A 21,002-nucleotide genomic window follows, 5' to 3' on the forward strand; every position below is an offset into this window, starting at 1 on the left:
ATTCTTTGTTTTATGCTTTTGACCCGAGGACGTAGGCTTGACTGAATCTCGTTAAATTTTTATTTTATTTCTTCTTCTCTATTTATTTTGTATGTGTTTGTGTGCTAGTTAATCATATGCATTCCCCAATAGAAGTTGAAAATTCAGTAAATTTCAGAAACAAAACAGTTACTCCCTCCGTTTCAATTAGTTTAATTTATCCTACTTTCCTTTTTAGTCTGTTTAAAAAAAATGTCTTACTTTCCGTTTCTTGCAACTCTTTCTCATTCTAACTTTCTATCTGACATGTTTAAGACCAGAAGATAATCGAAGAATATATCATCAACAACAACAAGTGTTCACTATTGTTCATATTTTCTTATATGATCATGTCAACAATATGCATTAAATTACAAGAAGTAAGGGTATATATACAATCTCGACGTTGATATACATCCATTTTTTGATTTTTGGTTTTTCATATACACCAAAATACAGATACGTGAAACAATATCCAATGGTTCCTCAACTGTTTACGAATTACAAGTAGTCAATGTACAGGGGAAAGAGCAGTCTACCGCGTTCCTGCAAATTGATTGAAGTTCTTGATTCAGGGAAACGTCATCTGAAACGCCAAAAACATTTGAATGAATCATGTCCTGTTCTTACTGTGATAAGAAAATAAGGAATTCAGAAGGAACTTAGGACATATGAAGGTTAAGTGAGAAAAGAAATCGACATTTTTACACTATCAGGTCAGCTAAAACATAACTACTGACTAAAACAAGTTAAATTAGAGTGATTGTTTAAAGAACGACAGGTCAAAAACACATCTAAAGCATCCTGATCTTTTGAGTTTCATACCTGAACTATTAGGTGTGCGAGTTTCCTAAACTATCACCAAATGTTTATTGAAAGATACCTCAACTATCAGTTGTTCACTTTTTCTACCTAAACGACAATTATATTTCAAGTAGGAAGGGAACAACTGATAGTTGAGGTGTGTTTTGATAAATAGTTCAAATAGGAAAAGTGAACACCTAATAGTTTAGGTGGGAAACTCGCAAAAATGTGATACTTCAGATGTGTTTTTGACTATAAACTCTTGTGTTCAAGATGGTCTTCTAACCTCATAATCAAAAGCTGAAGTGACTGATATCCTCTGCTATAACGTCGAAACAATAAAATGCACCTCCATTTTTCATTATGATGTTCCACAATCCCCATCTCTATATATCTAGTTTTAAAATGTAATAGCCATGTTGTCATAGCTTCGATTTCGTGAACTGACATTAAACTCTTCTGTTGATGGAGGCGGTATGTGCTTGCCAGATTGTGAACCACCTCTATGTGTACCTGAGTGTTGTGCTTGAAGTAGAAGATAGTCAAGCGCGGTAACAATATCAGTAATGCTGGGGCGAAAACTGGCTTGTTCTTGAAGACACATTGCAGTAACAGCAACTGCATGGTGCAAACAACGAGAAGAGAATTGACCATCCAACATCGGGTCTACCAAATGAATGTATTTCCTCCGGTCCTTGAGGAAAGGATTAGACTGCAACCAAGTCGAAGAGTTTCTCAGATAAAAAGAAATTCTAGACATAGTACATAAACAGAAACCATGTCTTGTATTCAGGATATAAGTTGCACTACTCCATATTTTTTTTTGGATAAAAAACTATTACCAAGGGTCCAGGGAAAGGCCGGACCACAAGGATCTATATTTACGTAGACTTACCCTGCATTTATGCAAGAAGGTGTTTCCACAACTCTAACCTATGGCGTCCTAGTCACATGGAAGCAACTTTATCAGTTACGTTAAGGCTTCCCACTCCCCTTCATTATCTGTTCTTTACTAGCAGCAAATAATGGGCAAAATTTTGCAATAATATGACTAGTAATAGTTTCTTTTTCAGTATGTGTTCTTATAGAATTGGTCCAAAACACCAAGTGGACTTCAGTTTCATATTGGAACCAGGTAATGATCCAATTGACTGAAAGACTATGTTGCCCGACTCTTCAAAAATATCTATGGGTGTGTGTCAGATCCTCCAAAAGCAGTGCATTTTTGGAGCATCTTGTAAATTGAATAACTCTCTAAATCCGAGGTTGCATTAGAGGTTATCGGTTGTATAATATCAGAATCGAACAGAAATGGAGAATTGAGCTGGTCCGGAAACGAGACCAGTAGTTAGTATTCAGATTTAAGATAGTATAAGTTATAACTCACCCAAACAACAAGGTTCTGTTCTCCTTGTTTTTTAGAGGTGTCATAAGCTTTTCGTCCCGTTATTAGCTCCAATAGAACAACACCGAAGCTATAGATATCAGATTTCAGAGTCAACTTCCCTGTCATGGCATACTCGGGGGCACAATATCCGTAGGTGCCCATCACTCTTGTCGAAACATGAGTGTTGTCACCTACAGGTCCCAGCTTTGCGAGTCCAAAATCCGACAGCTTTGGATTGAAATCATTGTCCAATAATATATTTGAAGATTTCAAATCACGGTATATGACGGGTGGATTTGCTTTGTGTAGATACTCGAGTCCATGAGCTGCGCCTGCAGCTATCTTTAGCCTTGTCTTCCAACTCAGTGGCATCGTTCCTGGTTCTAAATCTTTCAACATCAACGGTAACAGAAAGTTAGTATACATCCCAACAAATTGAAAATAAGGATAACCATAGTGATAGTACAAAAGCGAGTTGATTTCTCAAACGGTCACTCCAGAAAGTCACATTTCTTCTTGATTCCAATTTCTTTCTACAAAAAAGTAACTTTCCGAAATAACAACTACACTATCAGTTGAGTAACCATCAGAGAAATCAACCTTACAAAAGCTTAAGGGTGGCTAGGAGGACATCAAACAATTACTCTCACTGTTTCAATATACGTGTTCTGATTCGTAGTACGAGGGTCAAACTAACTAATTTTCAATGTGAATCTGGACATATATCTTAAAATTCTTTCTTTTTTTAAACAAAACTTCCTCATTTTGAAACTACATAGAATGTACTATTAAGTCACAATAGTTAATAATTCAAAATATTCAAAAAGTATTTGAAAAAATCCTGGCATCCTCTAACTCTCCAAATAGTAATTACGACATATAAATTAAAACAAATGAAGTATGTGTTATCCTTAACAGCGCATAATAACAGAGAAACGCTAATGAGACATGAGCTTAACTTGTCTATGCAATTACTAAAGCCATTAAAGGCAACTCAGAAGTTAGAGAACAGTCTCTTGTTTTCACTTATATTGCTCGGACTCTACAAAAATATTGTCACAGAGGTGACAGATCATTCAAAAATGCACTACTTTCAAAGGATCGACACTAGGCAAGTTTGCATATCTAACTTCAATATACGAGCAAGAAGAGTTCGAGGAGATGTAACAAAAATTACCGAAAAGATGGTTTTCCAGGCTGCCTAGTGGCATGAACTCGTAAACCAACAACCTCTGTTCTCCGTGAGTGCAGTATCCGATCAGGTTGACAAGATTGTTATGATGCATTAAACTCAACATCAGTACCTCCACAACAAATTCTTGGTTACCTTGAAGGCCTTCGAGATTAAGTTGTTTGATCGCGACTATCTGCTCGTAACATCAAAACACAACTAATCATCAACTGTCACACACACTAAAAATTAAAAGACAAGTTCTGTTCCAACATTCTCCTGTTTTCAATCATTTAGGCTAGTCGCGGAGCTACATAGACCAAAGGGTAGTCAGTTGAACACCCTTCATTAGATAATTATAATACATAATATAATGAGAATCAAACCATCAAAATTTCGAAAACAAAAAACTTGCCTGGCCTGAATCTATACGGCCTTTATAGACGCTTCCAAAGCCGCCTTCTCCAATAAGATTCGTTTCCCTAAAACTCTGAGTTGCGATGGCTAGTTCCTTGAACGCGAAACTGCGAGCTACATTGTTGTTCTTATTGTTACTTTCCCCACTTCTTTTACTTTTCAAAAAGCCTTCCTTTCTCCCATTTCCTATACATGAATAACATCAAAAATTCCACAAAAATGAAAAAAAAATCTGTCTCTCCCAAATGCAATTTGAATCTTATACATCCTCAACTTATGTTGCTCAGACTCTTCAAAAATACTGTCACGTGTGTGTCTAGTCCTTCAAAAGATAAACAATTTTGGAGGATCCGACATAGATGCAACAACATTTCAAAGGGTCAAAGCATCATACTAGTTCTTAAACAATACGATTTAATAAAATCCTTACCACTTCCAGAATCACTAGAATTCCCCCTTGCGTGCACTGCAAAAAAACTCGAAACATTTACATATTGTAACAAATACATAAGCACATTGTATATATAACATCTAACACATCATAATTTCACAATTGATAGTAATTATAACTACATTGCATCATATATTACATTCTAAGATTGCTCGAATCCTTCAAAATGTCATTGCGGGTGTACCTAATTCCTTCAAAAGTTATTCCATTTTGGAGGATCTGACATACGTGCAACAACATTTTTTCAGGACACGAGCAACATAGTGCATAAAGCATCCCGCATTCACATAGGAAACAGGGGAAGGGCCACACTCCAAGAGGTGCAACGAACATGTGATAACACGGAGACAACTATACCGTTGTTCCAAGGCTATAAAACTTAATAACATTTAAAGGAAAAAATAATGTAAAATTAAATAAAATAAAAATAAAACCTGCAGAATTGTTGGATCTTGAGATCATGTCTTCATCATAATCTTCAATATTCTTAGGACGAGAGCTCATGCAAGAAAAGCAACTCATTTTATTATTTTTTTTCAACATTGAAATCTTTGGCCAATTATTTCCAAAACAAATGCAAAATTTTCAAGAAATTAGAATAATAACACCTCAAATTTCAGCTAGAAAATCATTTGTTGATTACATAATTACAAAAAATATAAAAATAAAAATAGCACAATAATGATATATATGGGAGGAATCAATAAAAAAAACAAATGCAAGATATAAATGGAGCTAAGGAGAGAGAGAGAGATAGTTTATTATTCCCTCTCCCTTTTGAAATGTGTAGAAAAAGATTGAAACTTTCACATTCATAGATCTTCAAATACCAAAAATAAAATAAAAAATATATAAGTAAAGGACAAATGTAAATAAATAAAAAGTACAGGTAATTATTTTTTGTAATTGTGACAAAAAATTCCAAAATTAGAAAAGTGGGGAGGGGGGCGGGGGGGGGGGGGGGGGGGGGGGGGGGGGGGGGTATTGAACCAAAAATGGGTCCTAATTTTTGGGGTCTAATAGTTATAATTAGTAATGTGACAAAAATTGACCCAAAAAATAAAATAAAATACCCGAGTTAGTTGAGCAGGTGATCTTCCGAATGAGGAGTCTCAGGTTTGAGAATCCTACCATATTTTATTGGTCGAGTTTGTCGCATGAGGTTTGTCCAGTGGCGTTGACTCATGTAGTGAAGGGTGGTTAGCTGAACATAATTCATGGAAAAATTATATTATGTATATAGAAAATTGTATGAAGTAGGTTAAAAATTAGTTTTCACATGTACTACGTATAATATTAAATCTTGAATACTTTTAACAAAATTTCTTACTTTGTCACTGAGCTTGTCTAATATGATTTACTTTTCATGTGTGATTTGCGGACTATTTTAGTGAGGCGAAATTACAGAAAGTGAGGAAAAAATTGAACCAAAAATGGGTCCTATATTTTATTTTATTTTTGGTCTGATATGACCATATGAACAAAAAAAAGAAATAATACGTTGAATGTCCCATGATTTCTAAGTTTAGCAAAATTGTTCCAGCTCCTCATTTAGCGGCAGCTCTTATTTCAAGGATTTTTTTTAAAAATAAAGTTTGGTTATACATTGAATTGTTTTTTAGAAACACAAAAAAATTGAAGATAAGTTTCAAATTTGAAAAGGTAATTTGATTAATTTTTTAAAAATACTTATAATGTATTTTCTTCAAAGTTAAATTGATTTTCAGACATAATTTTAACTTCTGAATATCATTTTTAACTTTTATTAAAATATTCAATAAAACTATACGCAAGGTACTATGAGTAACAATTCTTATTATATCAAAATATATATGATAGAAAAAATATATGTTAAAAAGTTGATAAAAATTCATACAAATATTTGATTTTCGAAAAGTAAAACATGACAAGTATTTTGCCATATTTACCTTGAAATATATTCCTCTTCATTATTTATTCTCATTAATTAGTTTGCATTCAATTCTTTATTTATTAATCATTGGCAATAATTAATTTTTAAAGAATTTAACAATAGTCTAGAGAGTGTAATTTTTATCGAATCAGAAAAAAAATGAGTAATAGATCGGAGAATTAGGTGTCAAATCTCTCCTGGATCTAGTAGGAGCAAAAGTAGGTAACTTAGATAAAGAATAGTTGATAGAGATGTTAGATCTGAAAAACACATGGTCAAATATCCTATCCTCTATTCCATTTGATGGTGATGTTAATTCAATATTACCTAAAAAATTAATGTCATTTTCTTATTTTCACTTTTAATCGTATAGTATGCTTTTCTAATCACATAAATTTCATTAATTGTGCATTTTTTTAAACTATAAACTATAGAAGTATTTTTGTAAGCCACCATGCAAACTACACCAGAATAATTCCAAAAGAAATAAGATTAGCTACTTGAGTTTGGGGAGGATTAATTAGCACAAAACAAGAACTAATAATGAAACCTCAGTTTTCATTTGTTTGTCTGATTTCAATTTGATACGAAGCTTAAGAGTAAAACAAAAACTTTTGAATCTTTTTGTCTTAAACTAAAAACATAATTAATGTATCAGAATATCTTTAAATCATATGGTTTTAATCATGTCACTTGAAAAGTTGAAATCAAAGAGTTGTCAGAAAAAGGAAAGAGTCATCATTCCTTTTTAAACAAAATAAAAATGAAAGTAAGACAAACAAATTAAAACGACAGAGTAATGAACATTGAATGAACCAAAACAAAGAGTTCAATGAGGAAATCTAACTAATTATTAATAAAACAACAATCAAATGCCTATACAAAAAAAAAAAGGTTTCCTCTAAGTTTCTTAGTGATCACAATTTAGGCTGTAAATTTGCAGCTGGTGCTCAATCAATGCTAGCAAAAAATCAATGTGCCATAATATACATGAGTAATATATAACTCTTAAAGAAAAAATTCGACCTATATGTTACTCGGATCCTTCAAAATGATCTTCAAAAGTATGTATTCTTGAAGGACCTGACACGAGTGTCATACCATCTTTTAAGGGTCTGAGCAACATAGACTCTAACTAGTCATCTTTGCCATTCCATACGGTAATCATGTAACGGAGTTGGAGACTTTAGTGCAAACCATCTCCGTGTTAAATCTTTTAAACCATTATCATATACCTCGCAAAACTTCAATGGCCAACCTTTAGGCTCAACCGGACTAAATCCTAGTCCTGGGGTTCGATCCTTTGAACGTGGGTTCAATTCTTTAGTCCAATCAATAACATAAGCCGATACCCTTCTCCTAAATTTAGCCTTAAATTCAGGCCAAGCTTGAAACTTGTAGTGATTCACCGCCATATCATGAACACTCATTTTCTTTCCCCTATACCTTTTATTCAATATGAAATGATGAATCATATTGAGCAAAGAGTGATGAACCGCATCCAAGAATACAATAGACTTGTGTCTGTTCTCGAACTTTCTTCTGCAGTTGTATCCTTGTGTCACTCCTGTTATAGGATGAGTGTTCATATTCGATGGTCCAAATTCATAACATGGGATACTAATTTCCCCGACTTGTCTCTTGTCGAGCAATGGATCTTGTATATTCTTAGGATTTGGTAACAAAGAATGCAATAGAGATTCAGATGGACGCGATAGATTAGCCCATAAAGGTGAATACACAAATTCGTCCACATCAATGTACATCATCCAAGAACAAGAATCCTTAGCATAAATTGTACTATGCGAAAAACCGGCTTCTTGAGTTTTAGGCCATACCCAAAAATAAGTTTTCACATCATAGCCATCATGAACAAGCTCGTCGACAACTTTTTCTAAATCATCATCACTAGCATTGTCATATAACACGAATTTTTCAACACCTATTTTTGAATGATACAATACCCATTCTTTTAAGAATTTACCAACATTGTACACCATGGTACATGCACAAAGACGAGCTTTCTCTGACTTCTTGTTAGTTGCCAGTTTTCGTGGTGCATTGTAATAAGACACAGAAGGTACAACCATTGGAACAGGAAGTAAAATTTCGAGAGAGATTGATACTCCCTCTCCTTCCATAACAGTTGGATCAGGGCGATTACATCGAAAAACTTCTTGTATTGAACTCGTTACGTTGGTTCTAATTACCTTATTACCCTCATACCCAAAAATACAGCTAAATTCATTGGGTTCTCTGTTAATTCCTTGACGATTATTCACCCCTTTAACAAACAAAACAATGTCCTCATCTGTTGTTAGAGAATCGTAAACGAGAAACGTCCACCTTAACAGCTCCGGCATTGTTGATATCATGGTAACATTTCGATTTTCCGTTGATTTCATCAATATGGGTGGTTTAAATGGCAATCTCCGGCGAGCTCTCTTTGGAAACTCGCACTTGAACATAGACCGAATCGGAAAATGGAGCTCCCCTGCCGGAAAAGCAGGGGAAATCTCCCCTGTTCCGTATAAACAAATGTAAGGATCGTGATGAGAAATTACATGAGTATAATCCGGAGAAACAATAACGAAAATTTCCCAATCAGGCATTAGAATCGATACAGATGAAATTTGACCATGTAACTGAGAAATTTGAAATGGAGTTATAGGTGAAGAGATATTTTCATGAATAACGAGGTTATCAGATTTTTTTGATGATATAGTAATGGCGATTTTCGGGGGTGGGGGTGGGGGTGGGGAGGAGATAGTAATGGTGGTGATTTTCGGTGGTGGTGGTGGTGATGGTGGAGGATCAGAAAGTCGGAGATAATTGTTATCAACGGAGGAGGAGGAGACGGAGGAGATAGAATCACGAAGGTAAAGGTGATACAGAGTAGCAAAGAAGAAAATCGAAGTGGTAATGAAAAAGAAAATCGTAAGGATTTTTCCGGCCATAATAACTCAAAAGATGAGAATTTGGAAGATGATAATACTGGAAGATCCAGTAGGAGCAAAAGTAGGTAAGTTAGGTAAAGAAAAGAGAATTTTGCTGATACAAACATAGATGAGGATAGAAGGGCGTAATAATAATAAGAGGCCTTAAATATATACACATACACATCATCATAATAGTGTAAAGTATTGTATTCTTAAAAGATATTAGAAGTTTAACTTTACATATTAATTGATATTAATAACATTTATAAAAGAAAGAAAATGCATTGTAGATAGTAAAATGTTATTCATTTGCTTACCTAGATTTAGTTTGGATGTTGTTGTAAGAATTTCATTTATTAGTACGAAGATTTGAATTATTTAATTCAGAGTTACAAAATATTTCTGATAAAAGTAGATAGATTTTTTCTTTCTTTTTCTATTTAAAATATGTTCCTTTCTTTTAATTCGTTATTAAATTTTTTTGGTGGCTCAAATTTTAGGGGCCTAAATCAAACATTTTACTAGCCTCACCCTAAGTCACACATGTTCGTAGAAAGCACATGTTCGAATATTATTTGATGTGTTACTAACCTTCCTTATTAGTCAATATATAAAAAAAATTAATGTCTTTTGTTTTTAATATCTAATAACGATTAAACTTAAAAATCAAATGTTTAGATTGTTATATATAGGAAGATGCATACGGGAGGGGGCTTGGCCTTACCACCGAATATAACACAAGGATAAAGTAATAATGAACCCTCTATTTAAATTTATTTGCTTGATTTTGATCTAACACAAAAAGTTAAAAAATAAAAAAGACTTTCGAATCATCTGATCTTAAACTAAAAACTTGTTGAAATGTACAAATATATTTTTTAATATTGTATTCTATACATCAATCAATTCTAACTCGTCATCTTTGCCATACCATACGGTAATGTATCCGATTTGGAGACTTTAGTTCGAACCATCTGCGTGTCAAATCTTTTAGACCATTATCATATACCTCGCAAAACGTCGATGGCCAATCTTTAGGCTCAATCGCACTAAATCCTAGTCCTGGGGTTTGATCGTTTGAACGTGGATTCAATTCTTTAGTCCAATCGACAACATAAGCTGATACCCTTCTCCTTAATTTAGCCTTAAATTCAGACCAAGCTTGGAACTTGTAATGATTCAATACCATATCACGAACATTCACTTTCTTTATCTTGTATCCTTGTTTCAGTATGAAATGATGAATAACATTGCGCAAAGAGTGATCAATAGCATCCAATAATACTATAGACTTGTGTCTGTTCTCTACCTTTCTTCTACAGTTATATCCTTGGGTCACTCCCATTATAGGATGAGACTTCTTATTTGATGGTCCAAATTCATAACACGAGATGGTAATTTTTGTCTCTTATCAAGTGACGAATCTTGTACATTCTTGAGATTTGGTAACAGAAAAGGTAATAGAGATTTCAATGGACGCGATAATTTAGACCATAGAGGTGAATACACAAATTCATCCACATCAATGTACATCATCCAAGAACAAGAATCCTTAGCATAAATTGCACTATGAGAAAAACCAGCTTCTTGAGTTTTAGGCCATATCCAAGAATAAGTTTTAACATCATATCCATCTCGAACAAGTTCATCGACAACATTGTTTAAATCATCATCGCTAGCATTGTAGTATAATACGAATTTTTCAACACCAATTTTCGAATGATGTAATACCCATTCTTTTAAGAACTTACCAACATTATACACCATGGTACATGCACAAATACGAGCTTTCTCTGACTTCTCGTTACTTTCCAATTTCCTTGGTCTAGTGTAATACGCTACAGAAGGTACAACCACTGGAACATGTAGTATAATTTCGAGACATGTAAAATTCACTAGGTTCTCTATTATTAATCCCTTGACGATTATTCAACCCTTTAACAAACAAAACGACGTCGTCGTCAATCGTTAGTGAATCATAAACGAGAAAAGTCCACCGTAATATCTCCGGCGATGTCACTGGCGCCGGAGTAATATACCTATTTTCCGACGATTTCATCAATTTAGGTTGTTTAAACGGCAATCTCCGGCGAGCTCTCTTCGGTAGCTCACACTTGAACAAAGACCGGACCGGAAATTGAAGCTCGCCGGCGAAACTTCCTCTGTTTCAAATTCACAAATATAAGGATCGTGAGGAGAAATTAGATGAGTATAATCGGGCGAGACAATAACGAATACTTCCCAATCCGGCATTAGAATCGATACAGATGAAATTGAATCGGGTAATAGTGAATTCATCGGAGATACAGGTGAAGAGATATTTTCATGAACTGCAAAATTTTCGATATTTTTCGAAGAGATAGTAATGGTGATTTTCGGTTCATCGTTAATGGCGGAGATAAAATTATAATGGTAAAGATGATACTGAGTAGCGAAGAAGAAAATTGAAGTGATAATGAAAATTGAAGTGATAATACGAACTTTTCGAGTCATATCAAACGTTACTCAGCTTTATTTTATAATTCAGAAGTAGTTAAACTATGAGTATGCGACGGAATGATAGGTTTAAAGTATGTGTCTAATTAGAATTTAAGTTGGAAATTGAAATGGAATTGGAATTATTGTTGGTTAATAATTTGTTTTATTATTTTCTAATCATTGTTTGAGACTAATTATGATTTTGATTGGACATTTGGTGAGAAATAATACTAGTATGTAATATGTTTATCAATTTCAATTTTAAAATGAGTAGTTAATTGTGTCATTCAACTAAATGATAGACATGAAGAATTTATTTTAATTTGTTATTAAAATAAACAAATAATCAGAGACAGAGTTATGATTTTAATTTTATGAATTCTGAATTTTAAAATAATGACTTCAAGTAGTACTAAATGAGTTCTAACTTTAATATTTGTTCATATTAAGTAAATTTCTTAAAATAAATCTATGATTTAAATAAAAGCCATCAAATTCAAAACTAATATTTGGTTATAAATTTCCAAATTGAACTTGAAGGTGGATTTAAAATTTGGAGAAGTACTCAGAACTTATTTTCCAACCATCTTCATAAATAGAAAATAAAAACTGAAGGTGGATTTAAAATTTGGAAAAGTACTCAAAACTTATTTTCCAGCCAACTTTATAAATAGAAAATAAAAAACTAACTTCTATTTTTTATAAAAGGATATAATTAAACGTAACTTTATCTTCATAAATTTTAAATAAATAAAATATATCTAAAATATATGAACAAACGCATACCAAGAATAATTCTTCAAAAAAGAATTATTAATCCTAGTTTTGTTTGTATTTATAGCAGCCTTTTACGAAGGATTTGGTCAAGTATGCTGTCTGCTAGAGGCGGACTTTATGGTGGCGTTGGAAAAAAAAATATAATCTTCAAAATTCAAAAATATATATTTTGGAAAATTATTAAAAAAATAATATTTGAAAATTAACCTCATGTTTAAACCTAAATACAATTAATAAATATTTTTTTTTTTTAGAGTGGAGTGAAAATACAATTCAAACACACATTGAAGCTTTGACTAAATTTGAATTCCGCACTGTAGGACCATTTGGAGGTGACACTCTCAACATAATTTTTTTCATATTCAGGGCTCGAATCCGATAGCTCTGATTAAGGGTAAAGCAGTGTCATAACTGCACAAAAATATTAGTGAAACAAAAACTATAAAGATAAAAGTCAAAATAGATATCCTACTAAGAGAAGGAAAATCATTTTTTTTTTTATTTTTGAGAAAAATAACTTTCGTTGTTATATTTATTATTTTTATAGCTAAATGCCAAAATATCATGGAATAAAAACATTTTTCTTAAAAGTCATTTTCCTTCTTAGAACACAAACTTTTCTACGTCTCTTTTCTTGGAAAGTTGGTTGGTGGAAACTTCTTAATTTGTGGTTATTAAATTTGTTATTTTAGAAAATTAAGATATGAATTCATTTTAATAATTTTAATCTATCGTGTTTTCATATTTTATCATTCATCAATTTTTTATATTCAGGTCAATTTATGCACACTTTGATCACATTTTTAAATGTGCGCTAAATACAATATTATGTTATTAATATTATATTTTATGCATAGAAGGAAAACTAAAATCAAACATTGTATAGCTTATCACATGACTTTTAAGGAAAAAAGAAAAATTATGCGGTTAAACAAACTTATATATTATTTAATTAGTCATCATAGCTATAGTTTATAATAATTATTACGAGCGACTTACATTAACCATTAATTACGTGGGCTGACTTCGAGTTTGTATAATTAGTTATGTTTATATAATTTACCATATTTGTATAATTCGCAACTAACAATTCTTCATTTGATTTGTATTTGTATACGATGGTTTGTATTTGTATATGAAGATGATTTCCTTTAGTTTTTCAGTTTTATTACCATATACCTTCAATCTTTTTTTGTATAACTTTTTAAAGTTTATATAAACGTGTAATTTTCGAATTTTGTATAATATAACTTATATAATGTAATTTTTATAATATAATTTGTACAAATGTTTAAAGTTCATATGTTTGTGTTTGTATCAATTCGTTATTTGAGTTTTATCATATTTGTATAATTCCAAACTTTGTATTACTCAATTATACAAACACACGTGAATTATACAAATGTACCGCGAATTATATAAATTATTGTCTTCTCTCGTTCGCCTCTTTCCTCCCTCTCCCAATCTCGCTCGTCAGATATACAAATACATATGTATATCAGTTACATTTATACAATTATTTTGACAGATATACATATACAATTCGTCTCTCTCCACTTTCTGCCTCTCTCCTCCATCTCCCAATATCGCTCGTCAGATATACAAATACATATGTATATCAGTTACATATATACAATTATTTTGACAGATAATACATATACAATTCGCATCTTTGTCCTCTCTCCTCCCTCTCTCAATCTCGCTCGTCACTTTTCTCTCTATAACATGTAACTACGAATTATATTAAGCAAGCTATAACTATAAAACATAATTAATTTATTTTCGAGTGGATATATGCGAAAGTTACCCTTTACAAAAGTCATTGCTTTCTGGATCTCTTTCAATGAATCTAAAGGGCAGGTTCTTTTTTCGATAAAGCTGTCTTTCAAGTAAATCCAAAAAAAAATATTAAAGTTAAGCTTTTAACTACATTCATAAATTTTAGAAGAAATTAAAAAGATTTAATATTGTCCTCTATTATACTTTAGATTAAAGGCATCTTTGACCAAGTCAATCCAAATATCACTTTTTGAATAAGTATTACTGTCATTTCTTAGTAAGTACTAATTTAGGAGTGTGTTTAATATTCAAATTTGTCCTAATGTGAACTGGGGACCAAATATAAGTTAGGATTTTATCGAGCTTTTGAAAAGTTAAAAGTGCTTATTTAAAAAAAAATTAAAACCTTAGTATATATATATATTCAAAAATATATCAGAATAAAACATGATAAATAAAAAGTGTTATAGTTAAAATTTAAACTCAAACTCATAAATCTTGTGTATTTACACAACTACTTCATTGCAAGAGCGAAATCAGCCTTAAAGTTACAAATTCGACTCAAATCATGAATTTATATTTTAAAAATTATTTTAATATGTATAAATAATCAATCCATAATTTAACTAAAAAGTAAAATGATAATACACAAGTGATAAACTAATTAATTGTCATCTAGCTTGATGTGTCCAATACAGAGGAAATTAAATATTTTTAATTTTTTCATGTTCAACTGGATAAAAAAAATTGAAAAATTATTTTTCACCCCTACCCTACAACCTCCATCCCCACCCATGCCTCTTGTAATATTAATCTAAATTATATACAAATATTATTTAAAAAAATACTTTTTATTACTTAAAAGAACATTTTTTTAAAAAACTCAATTATTTGCATGGAATTCCAATAAAACTTGTACGGAACACTTGCACCTAATCTGCTTGACTTTTGACTTCATTTTCATGGCGAAATTACTATTACAATTTCCCATAACCTTCGTAACAAGTTCATTATTCATCGAATTTCGAATAATGTGCTACTACTAGTCTTTGTGGTTTACTTTTCATTAAGCAATTCTCAAAGAGTGTTTTTTCCAGAGCTCTTTTTCAGGTAATTTTTTTTTCTCAATAAATTATAATGTTGGTTTGTTCATAAAATTAATACTATATTGTTAGAGGTAAATTCAGAATTTAAGTTTTATGAGTTTAATTTTTAAAGGATTTTTAGTATTCAACACATTGGATTTTTAAAAGCTATCGGTTTGTATCTACTATTGAATTTATAGTACTGTGCTCATATAAAACTTTGGCTCTTTGACTGAAAATTATACTGTTTATATATGGTTAAAATTATTGTAGACGTTGATTTACACTGTTTATGGGTATTGATTCCATAATTATAGCCAATTTGTTGCTGATATGGTGAAGGGCTTAGGGTATTGACTTGTTGTCCATTCTAGTAGTCGTAGTATTACTCTTGTTTCTTCTTCTTTGATTTCTGTTTATAATATATTGTTTCGTGTAATTTGATTATAGTATTATTTTGTTGTAGTATTGTTCTGCTACTATATGTTGTTTTATTACTGTTTGTTTTCTTTATTTCCATTACTTTTTTTTTCTAGACTAATTTTGTCTTGAGCCGAGGATCTATCTGAAATAACCATTTTACCTAGAGGTCAGATCAGCGTATACTCTATCCTTTTCAGATCCCACTTTCTGGGACTATATTGGGTATGTTGTTGTTGTCGTGTGGTGAAGGGATTAGTATTGAATTCTGAGTTTCATGATGTAAATGTGACTTAATCTGTAGATGGGTTTGGTTAATGTTTTAGAGTTGCTTAGATCTCTGTCTTGGATAATTGGCATTTAGAGCAGCACGATGCGTAAAACATCCCATGTTTACAAAGGGTCCCCGGAAGGGCCACATACCAAGGGGTGTGATGTAGACCTATATGTTGCTTGGACTCTTCAAAAATATCGACGGGTTCGTGTTTGGATCCTCCAAAAGTAGTGAATTTTTTAAGGATCTGACATGGGTGCAACAACATTTTTGGAGAGTCCAAGGAACATATGTAGATGTAGACAACCTACCCTAATGCAAGCATTAGTGGCTGCTTCCATGGCTCGTACCCACGACTTATAGGCCACACGGAGACAACTCTGTTGGGATTTAAAGTTATGGATTTAGTTTCTGCTATGAGTTCAAATATGCAACTGGAAATGAACTACTAGTAGCCAAAAGAGATTTGAACTAGATTATCGTTAGCCCGTCTATAACTCCCAGCCTTGGTAAAGCGAAATTTGCTCATTGTGTCGAATATTTACACTTAGTTTTGGTGAATTCCATCCCCTTGATCTGACTTAACACATTTAACCTTCAATTAATACAATGTACTATTAAATTGTTTGATATTTGTAGGTACTAGGTAGTATTTTTTAACATTTCATCCTTGATTTGTTTATATCTGAGTGTGAGTTCAACATGACAATCCTTGTTACAATAACACGAGAAGAAGAAGAACGAAAAAAGTGTCTATTTTAGCTCACTGCTTTAATTAAACTAGTCTTAAGTGAATATCAGGTCCCTTGTCTTATAACAATTTTGACTGTTTTGCTTGAGCCGAGGGTTAGGTCTGTGTACACTCTACCTTTGCCGGTTGTTGTTGTGGTTTTTAAAAAAATTTCACCGGATCAACTTGTAGGTTTGGATCTTCGTAATATTCGCTGTTGCTCTTGCCTATTGCATCCTTGTGGACAAATGGAGCTGGCGGCAGAAGCTTTTGTGGTGATAGAGAAACTCAAGGATACACTCTCTGGCGAGATAACGAACAAAAGGGTGATAGAGAAAGCTTTAGAAGAAATGCAAGGCGTCATTGCTGACACAAACAAGGAGCAAAGAAATAGCGAAGAATTCAAGGAGTGGGCTGAAGGGTGTCTGCTTAGTCTGTACTGTGTTGAGGACACTGTTGAGTCTTTTGCCCTTGGCATCGCCCGTCAGAACAAGAAATGGAGCTTCCTTATGAATCACTCTCAGGTTCTGAAGAACTTCATGGCTTGCAAGCTGACAAAGAAGATGGAGAGAATCCCTTCAGACATAAAACAGGTGATCAATAAAAACCACAAAGGTACTGGTGAACAGAACGCGTGTAGCAGTGGGACAACCACCTATATGGGTAATCAGAATGGTGGGGAAGCTGAAGATGGAGATATTGAAGATCACAACGGTGAGGATTCTGCAAAAGTCAGACTAATAAGTCCAAATGCACAATGTAGTTATCCTACGATCCCAGAGAGAGAGGAACTAGTACTGGGGGTAAATAGAAAACCTCTGAGGTGCATCAGTGATGTGCTTTTGAGGTTAGACCATGAAAAACAAGCAAAACTCATGTCTACAAATATACCTCTGCAGTGCATCAGGGACAAGGCTTGGTGGGTAGACCATGTAACACCAGACAGACTCATGTACATAAATTCTTTTGATGACGAAGAACTGGAGATGTTTGGCATTGCACAAGAAGTGTATGACTTAGTGGAAAGACTAACCACGAGAGCTGATGATGGAAGGGCCCTGATCGTTCAAATTGATGGTAAGATGGGTTCAGGCAAGACTACTTTGGCTTGTGCCGTATACAGAAATAGGAAAATCAGAGATCATTTTGAGAATGGATGCGCATGGGTCACCATTTCAGAAGAGTTCAATAAATCAGATGTATTGCAGAACTTGCTAAAACAGGTGGGGGATTCCAAGGACTCTGTGGATCTAACTACCAATGAGCTGGAAACTAGACTTTTGGAATGCTTAAATGGAAAAAAGTACTTGATTGTGTTGGATGATGTACAGAATGATCAGATGTGGGAAGGGCTGAGATCTGTTTTCTTAGACAGTCGAAATGGAAGTACTCTACTTCTCATCACCACCAGTGTTAGTCCGATGTGGTATGTATCTCTTTCAAATTGTATCCATAAGGTGAAAAAGCTAAGTGAAACGTATAGCTGGAAGTTGTTCATGAAGAAAGCTGGTTGGGATATTTGGGAGAAAGGAAAGGAACATCAAGATTTGAAGCAGCGAGTTCTTGATGTCTGCTGTGGTCTCCCCCTGAATATTGTCCTTCTTGGCAGCATGTTGTTGTTGACCAAGGGAGATACCAATCGCTTTGATTTTCTTCAAAAGATACTGCGCAGAAACTGGGAAACGAAGGACATTGTATCCCTTTGCTATACGAATCTGCCTGACCATTTGAAGCTGTGTGTACTCTACCTGGTGCTATTCCCTAAAAAGTACGCATACGACATTCCGGTAAGGAGGCTATTTCGTTTGTGGCTTTCAGAGGGTTTTGTAAACCCCAAACCAGATAAATTCCCAGAGGATGTGGTACAAGAAAACTTTGATGATCTAGTCAAACGGAGCTTGATTCAGATATCCAAATTTAGGTCTGATGGCAGTCCCAGGAGATGTCGGTTACTAGGCGTTCTCCATGACTATCTGTTGCCTAAGGCCCAGAACATCAGGTTTTTCGATGTTCACCGCAGTACATGTAGCACAGAAGATTCATTTCCCTTGAATGTTAGAAGGCTTGTTGAGCATGCAAACAGTAAGAATATTTATAGTGGTGCTTCCCAGTTTGAACATCTTCGCTCTTACTTAGCATTCAATTTCCAGAGGAAAGACACCCCAGCCAAGGAAGTAGGCATCCTTCTTAGCCGCGTAATTACTAAGGGTTTTGGATTGCTGAGGGTGCTTGACCTGGAAGGAGTGTATAAGCCAAGTTTACCTGAGAATCTTGGTGATTTACTTCACTTGAGATACTTAGGATTAAGATGGACTTTCTTGGATGCTCTTCCCTTGTCCGTTGGTGACTTGCCATATCTTGAGACATTAGATGTGAAGCACACTAACATAAATAACTTACCCACCTCCATGTGGAAATCAAAGAAATTGCGGCATCTCAATCTCAGTCACATCCGTCTTGACATGCCAAAGCATTCAGATACCGATTCTTTGCCTACACTCCTTACACTGTGGGGACTGTCCGTAGATGATGATAGCCCAGTGAAGAATGGACTGGATCGGTTGTGTAATCTTAGAGAGGCAGGCATTACTTTCTGTTTGAGCAATTGTGACCACCTTCTCAATTGGATTTCAAAGTTAACTTCTCTTCAATCTTTGAGGTTACGATCCATAAATGATGTAGGACATCCATCACATTTTGGTAAGAACCCATTGTATCTGTCAAGTTTGAGCAATCTTTCCCACCTAAACTTGTTAGGTAAATTACCAAATCTGCCTAAAAACTTACCTCAAGGGCTTAAAGTAGTCACATTGTCTCTTTCAAAGCTGACAGAGGATCCTATGCCGATTCTTGGGAAGCTTGAACATCTTAATGTCCTCAGGCTTCTATCAGATTCCTATATGGGGAAGGAATTGGTGTGCCCTCAGGGAGGATTCAAAGAGCTTCTGGTTCTAAAGATTTGGAAACTGAAGAACTTGGAAAAGTGGAATGTGGAGGGAGCGGCAATGGAGAAGCTCAAAGAGATAAATATCCGATGCTGTAATAAACTGATGAGCATTCCCGAAAGACTGAGGAAAAAACGAAGTCTCAGGGAATTGATCATAACCAACATGCCAGAGGAGTTCAAAGAGGATGTCCATCATCAGTTCATGAGTCGTTGGGATTTGATTCTCACTTTCAAAGATTATGATTTTACCCCCTTGCCGGTAAGTTTCTCCCTTCAACTCTCTAAAATAATATATTAATTACAAAATAATAAAAATAATAATAAAATAATGAAAAAGTTAAATAGAGAGTGTGAATAGTTTACGAGACAAATAACTAGTTTACGAGCACCATTCCTTCCATAATATACAAGGTTTGAATATTTATGCTTCTTGCTCGAGATTTTGTTGATCAATGGACTTACTAAAACACATTTTTCTTCGTGGCAGTGGGAGCATGCTGATCATACTTCTGATGAAAGTCACACCAACGAGTAGCTTGCTAAGATTCTGAACAGTCAATCAATGCTGCGTTACATTCATCATTGGTTATCAGATTCAAACTTTTGATGCTAACCAGTAGTTAGTTACTGGGTAAGCAATGCTTCAATAATTTGCACTTCAGCTTCACCTGATGCATTAGTTATGTATTTTAAGTCTACTCAGTGAGGCCCTTATTATCCTCTGTAACAATTTTAAATTTTTCAATGATTACGTGTGATTCTCCTGTAATTTCTAATATAAATAGAACTTTCTCGTGCTTGATATCCATGAAACAACAACAACATACCCAGTGAAATCTCACAAAGTAGGGTCTGGGAAGGGTAGAGTGTACACAAACCTTACCATTGCCTCGTGGAGGTAGAGAGATTGTTTCATAAAGATCCTCGGCTCATATCCATGAAACATTGTATTCATTTGCTTAAATGTATGTCTTTAGAGAGAAAGCAGTAATTTGCTTCTCCTACTAATATTGATTAGTTTACTCGTTGTGCAATGCCTCTTGGAAAGAGATTGTACAACAACAACATATATACCCAGTGTAGTCCCTCAAAGGAGGTCTGGGGAGAGTAGAGTGTATGTAGACCTTACCCTATCTCAGAAGGTAGAGATGTTGTTTCGATAGACCCTCGTCTCAAGAAATTTTCACCTATACATGGAAAAAATAATAATTTCACCAGTTAATACTTGAAAAAATATGTAAATGGTGTGTTACTCAACCAATTCAACATAGCATTTTATTGCTTCACTTAGGTTAGTAATACAAGGGGCCGTTTGGTTACTATATAAGTTGCATTTTATTCATGTATAAATAGTTGCATTAGTTTTTACTATGTTTGGTAGAAGTTTTGTATTAGGTAGAAAAGTCAATATAA

General features: G+C 33.8%; 4 protein-coding genes across 5 annotated transcripts; 1 reads left to right on the forward strand and 3 right to left on the reverse strand.

Annotated features, from left to right (window-relative positions):
- Positions 1-1,222: 1,222 nt before the first annotated feature.
- LOC125862525 (probable serine/threonine-protein kinase PBL21) lies at positions 1,223-4,983 on the reverse strand. The gene is made up of 6 exons (XM_049542620.1): positions 4,683-4,983; positions 4,228-4,263; positions 3,796-3,983; positions 3,387-3,576; positions 2,210-2,598; positions 1,223-1,534 (listed from the first exon to the last, which is right to left on the reverse strand). The coding sequence occupies exons 1-6, from the start codon at positions 4,789-4,791 to the stop codon at positions 1,223-1,225; spliced, it is 1,224 nt and encodes a 407-aa protein (XP_049398577.1). The 5' UTR covers positions 4,792-4,983.
- A 2,316-nt stretch (positions 4,984-7,299) lies between these two features.
- On the reverse strand, positions 7,300-9,117 carry LOC125862809 (glycosyltransferase family 92 protein RCOM_0530710-like). Its single transcript, XM_049542930.1, has one exon. The coding sequence runs from the start codon at positions 9,115-9,117 to the stop codon at positions 7,300-7,302; it is 1,818 nt and encodes a 605-aa protein (XP_049398887.1).
- Positions 9,118-10,443: 1,326 nt separating this feature from the next.
- Positions 10,444-11,592, reverse strand: LOC125862811 (glycosyltransferase family 92 protein At1g27200-like). Its single transcript, XM_049542932.1, has 2 exons — positions 11,178-11,592; positions 10,444-10,955 (listed from the first exon to the last, which is right to left on the reverse strand). Exons 1-2 carry the CDS (start codon positions 11,590-11,592, stop codon positions 10,444-10,446), a joined length of 927 nt encoding a protein of 308 aa, XP_049398889.1.
- Positions 11,593-15,176: 3,584 nt separating this feature from the next.
- Positions 15,177-20,150, forward strand: LOC125862520 (putative inactive disease susceptibility protein LOV1). Of its 2 annotated transcripts, none has more exons than XM_049542615.1 (3): positions 15,177-15,243; positions 16,835-19,848; positions 20,077-20,150. In XM_049542615.1, exons 2-3 carry the CDS (start codon positions 16,891-16,893, stop codon positions 20,122-20,124), a joined length of 3,006 nt encoding a protein of 1,001 aa, XP_049398572.1. In that variant the 5' UTR covers positions 15,177-15,243; positions 16,835-16,890; the 3' UTR covers positions 20,125-20,150. The 2 variants fall into 2 exon arrangements, with proteins under 2 accessions (XP_049398572.1, XP_049398571.1); XM_049542614.1 differs by lacking the exon at positions 15,177-15,243 and adding an exon at positions 16,300-16,421.
- The last annotated feature ends 852 nt before the right edge of the window (positions 20,151-21,002 follow it).

This window comes from Solanum stenotomum, chromosome 4, assembly GCF_019186545.1.
Source record: "Solanum stenotomum isolate F172 chromosome 4, ASM1918654v1, whole genome shotgun sequence".
NCBI lineage: Eukaryota > Viridiplantae > Streptophyta > Magnoliopsida > Solanales > Solanaceae > Solanum > Solanum stenotomum.

Excerpts from the sequence above, each read along its gene's own strand:
- LOC125862525 (XM_049542620.1), bottom strand. The coding sequence starts at position 4,791 with ATGTTGAAAAAAAATAATAAAATGAGTTGCTTTTCTTGCATGAGCTCT. Across the intron at positions 4,264-4,682 it reads AAGATCCAACAATTCTGCAG|TGCACGCAAGGGGGAATTCT; the intron begins GTTTTATTTTTA and ends GTTTTTTTGCAG. Across the intron at positions 1,535-2,209 it reads AACAGAACCTTGTTGTTTGG|TCTAATCCTTTCCTCAAGGA; the intron begins GTGAGTTATAAC and ends ACTTGGTTGCAG.
- LOC125862809 (XM_049542930.1), bottom strand. The coding sequence starts at position 9,117 with ATGGCCGGAAAAATCCTTACGATTTTCTTTTTCATTACCACTTCGATT.
- LOC125862811 (XM_049542932.1), bottom strand. The coding sequence starts at position 11,592 with ATGACTCGAAAAGTTCGTATTATCACTTCAATTTTCATTATCACTTCA. Across the intron at positions 10,956-11,177 it reads AGAGCTCGCCGGAGATTGCC|TGGTTGTACCTTCTGTAGCG; the intron begins GTTTAAACAACC and ends TACATGTTCCAG.
- LOC125862520 (XM_049542615.1), top strand. The coding sequence starts at position 16,891 with ATGGAGCTGGCGGCAGAAGCTTTTGTGGTGATAGAGAAACTCAAGGAT. Across the intron at positions 19,849-20,076 it reads ATGATTTTACCCCCTTGCCG|TGGGAGCATGCTGATCATAC; the intron begins GTAAGTTTCTCC and ends TCTTCGTGGCAG.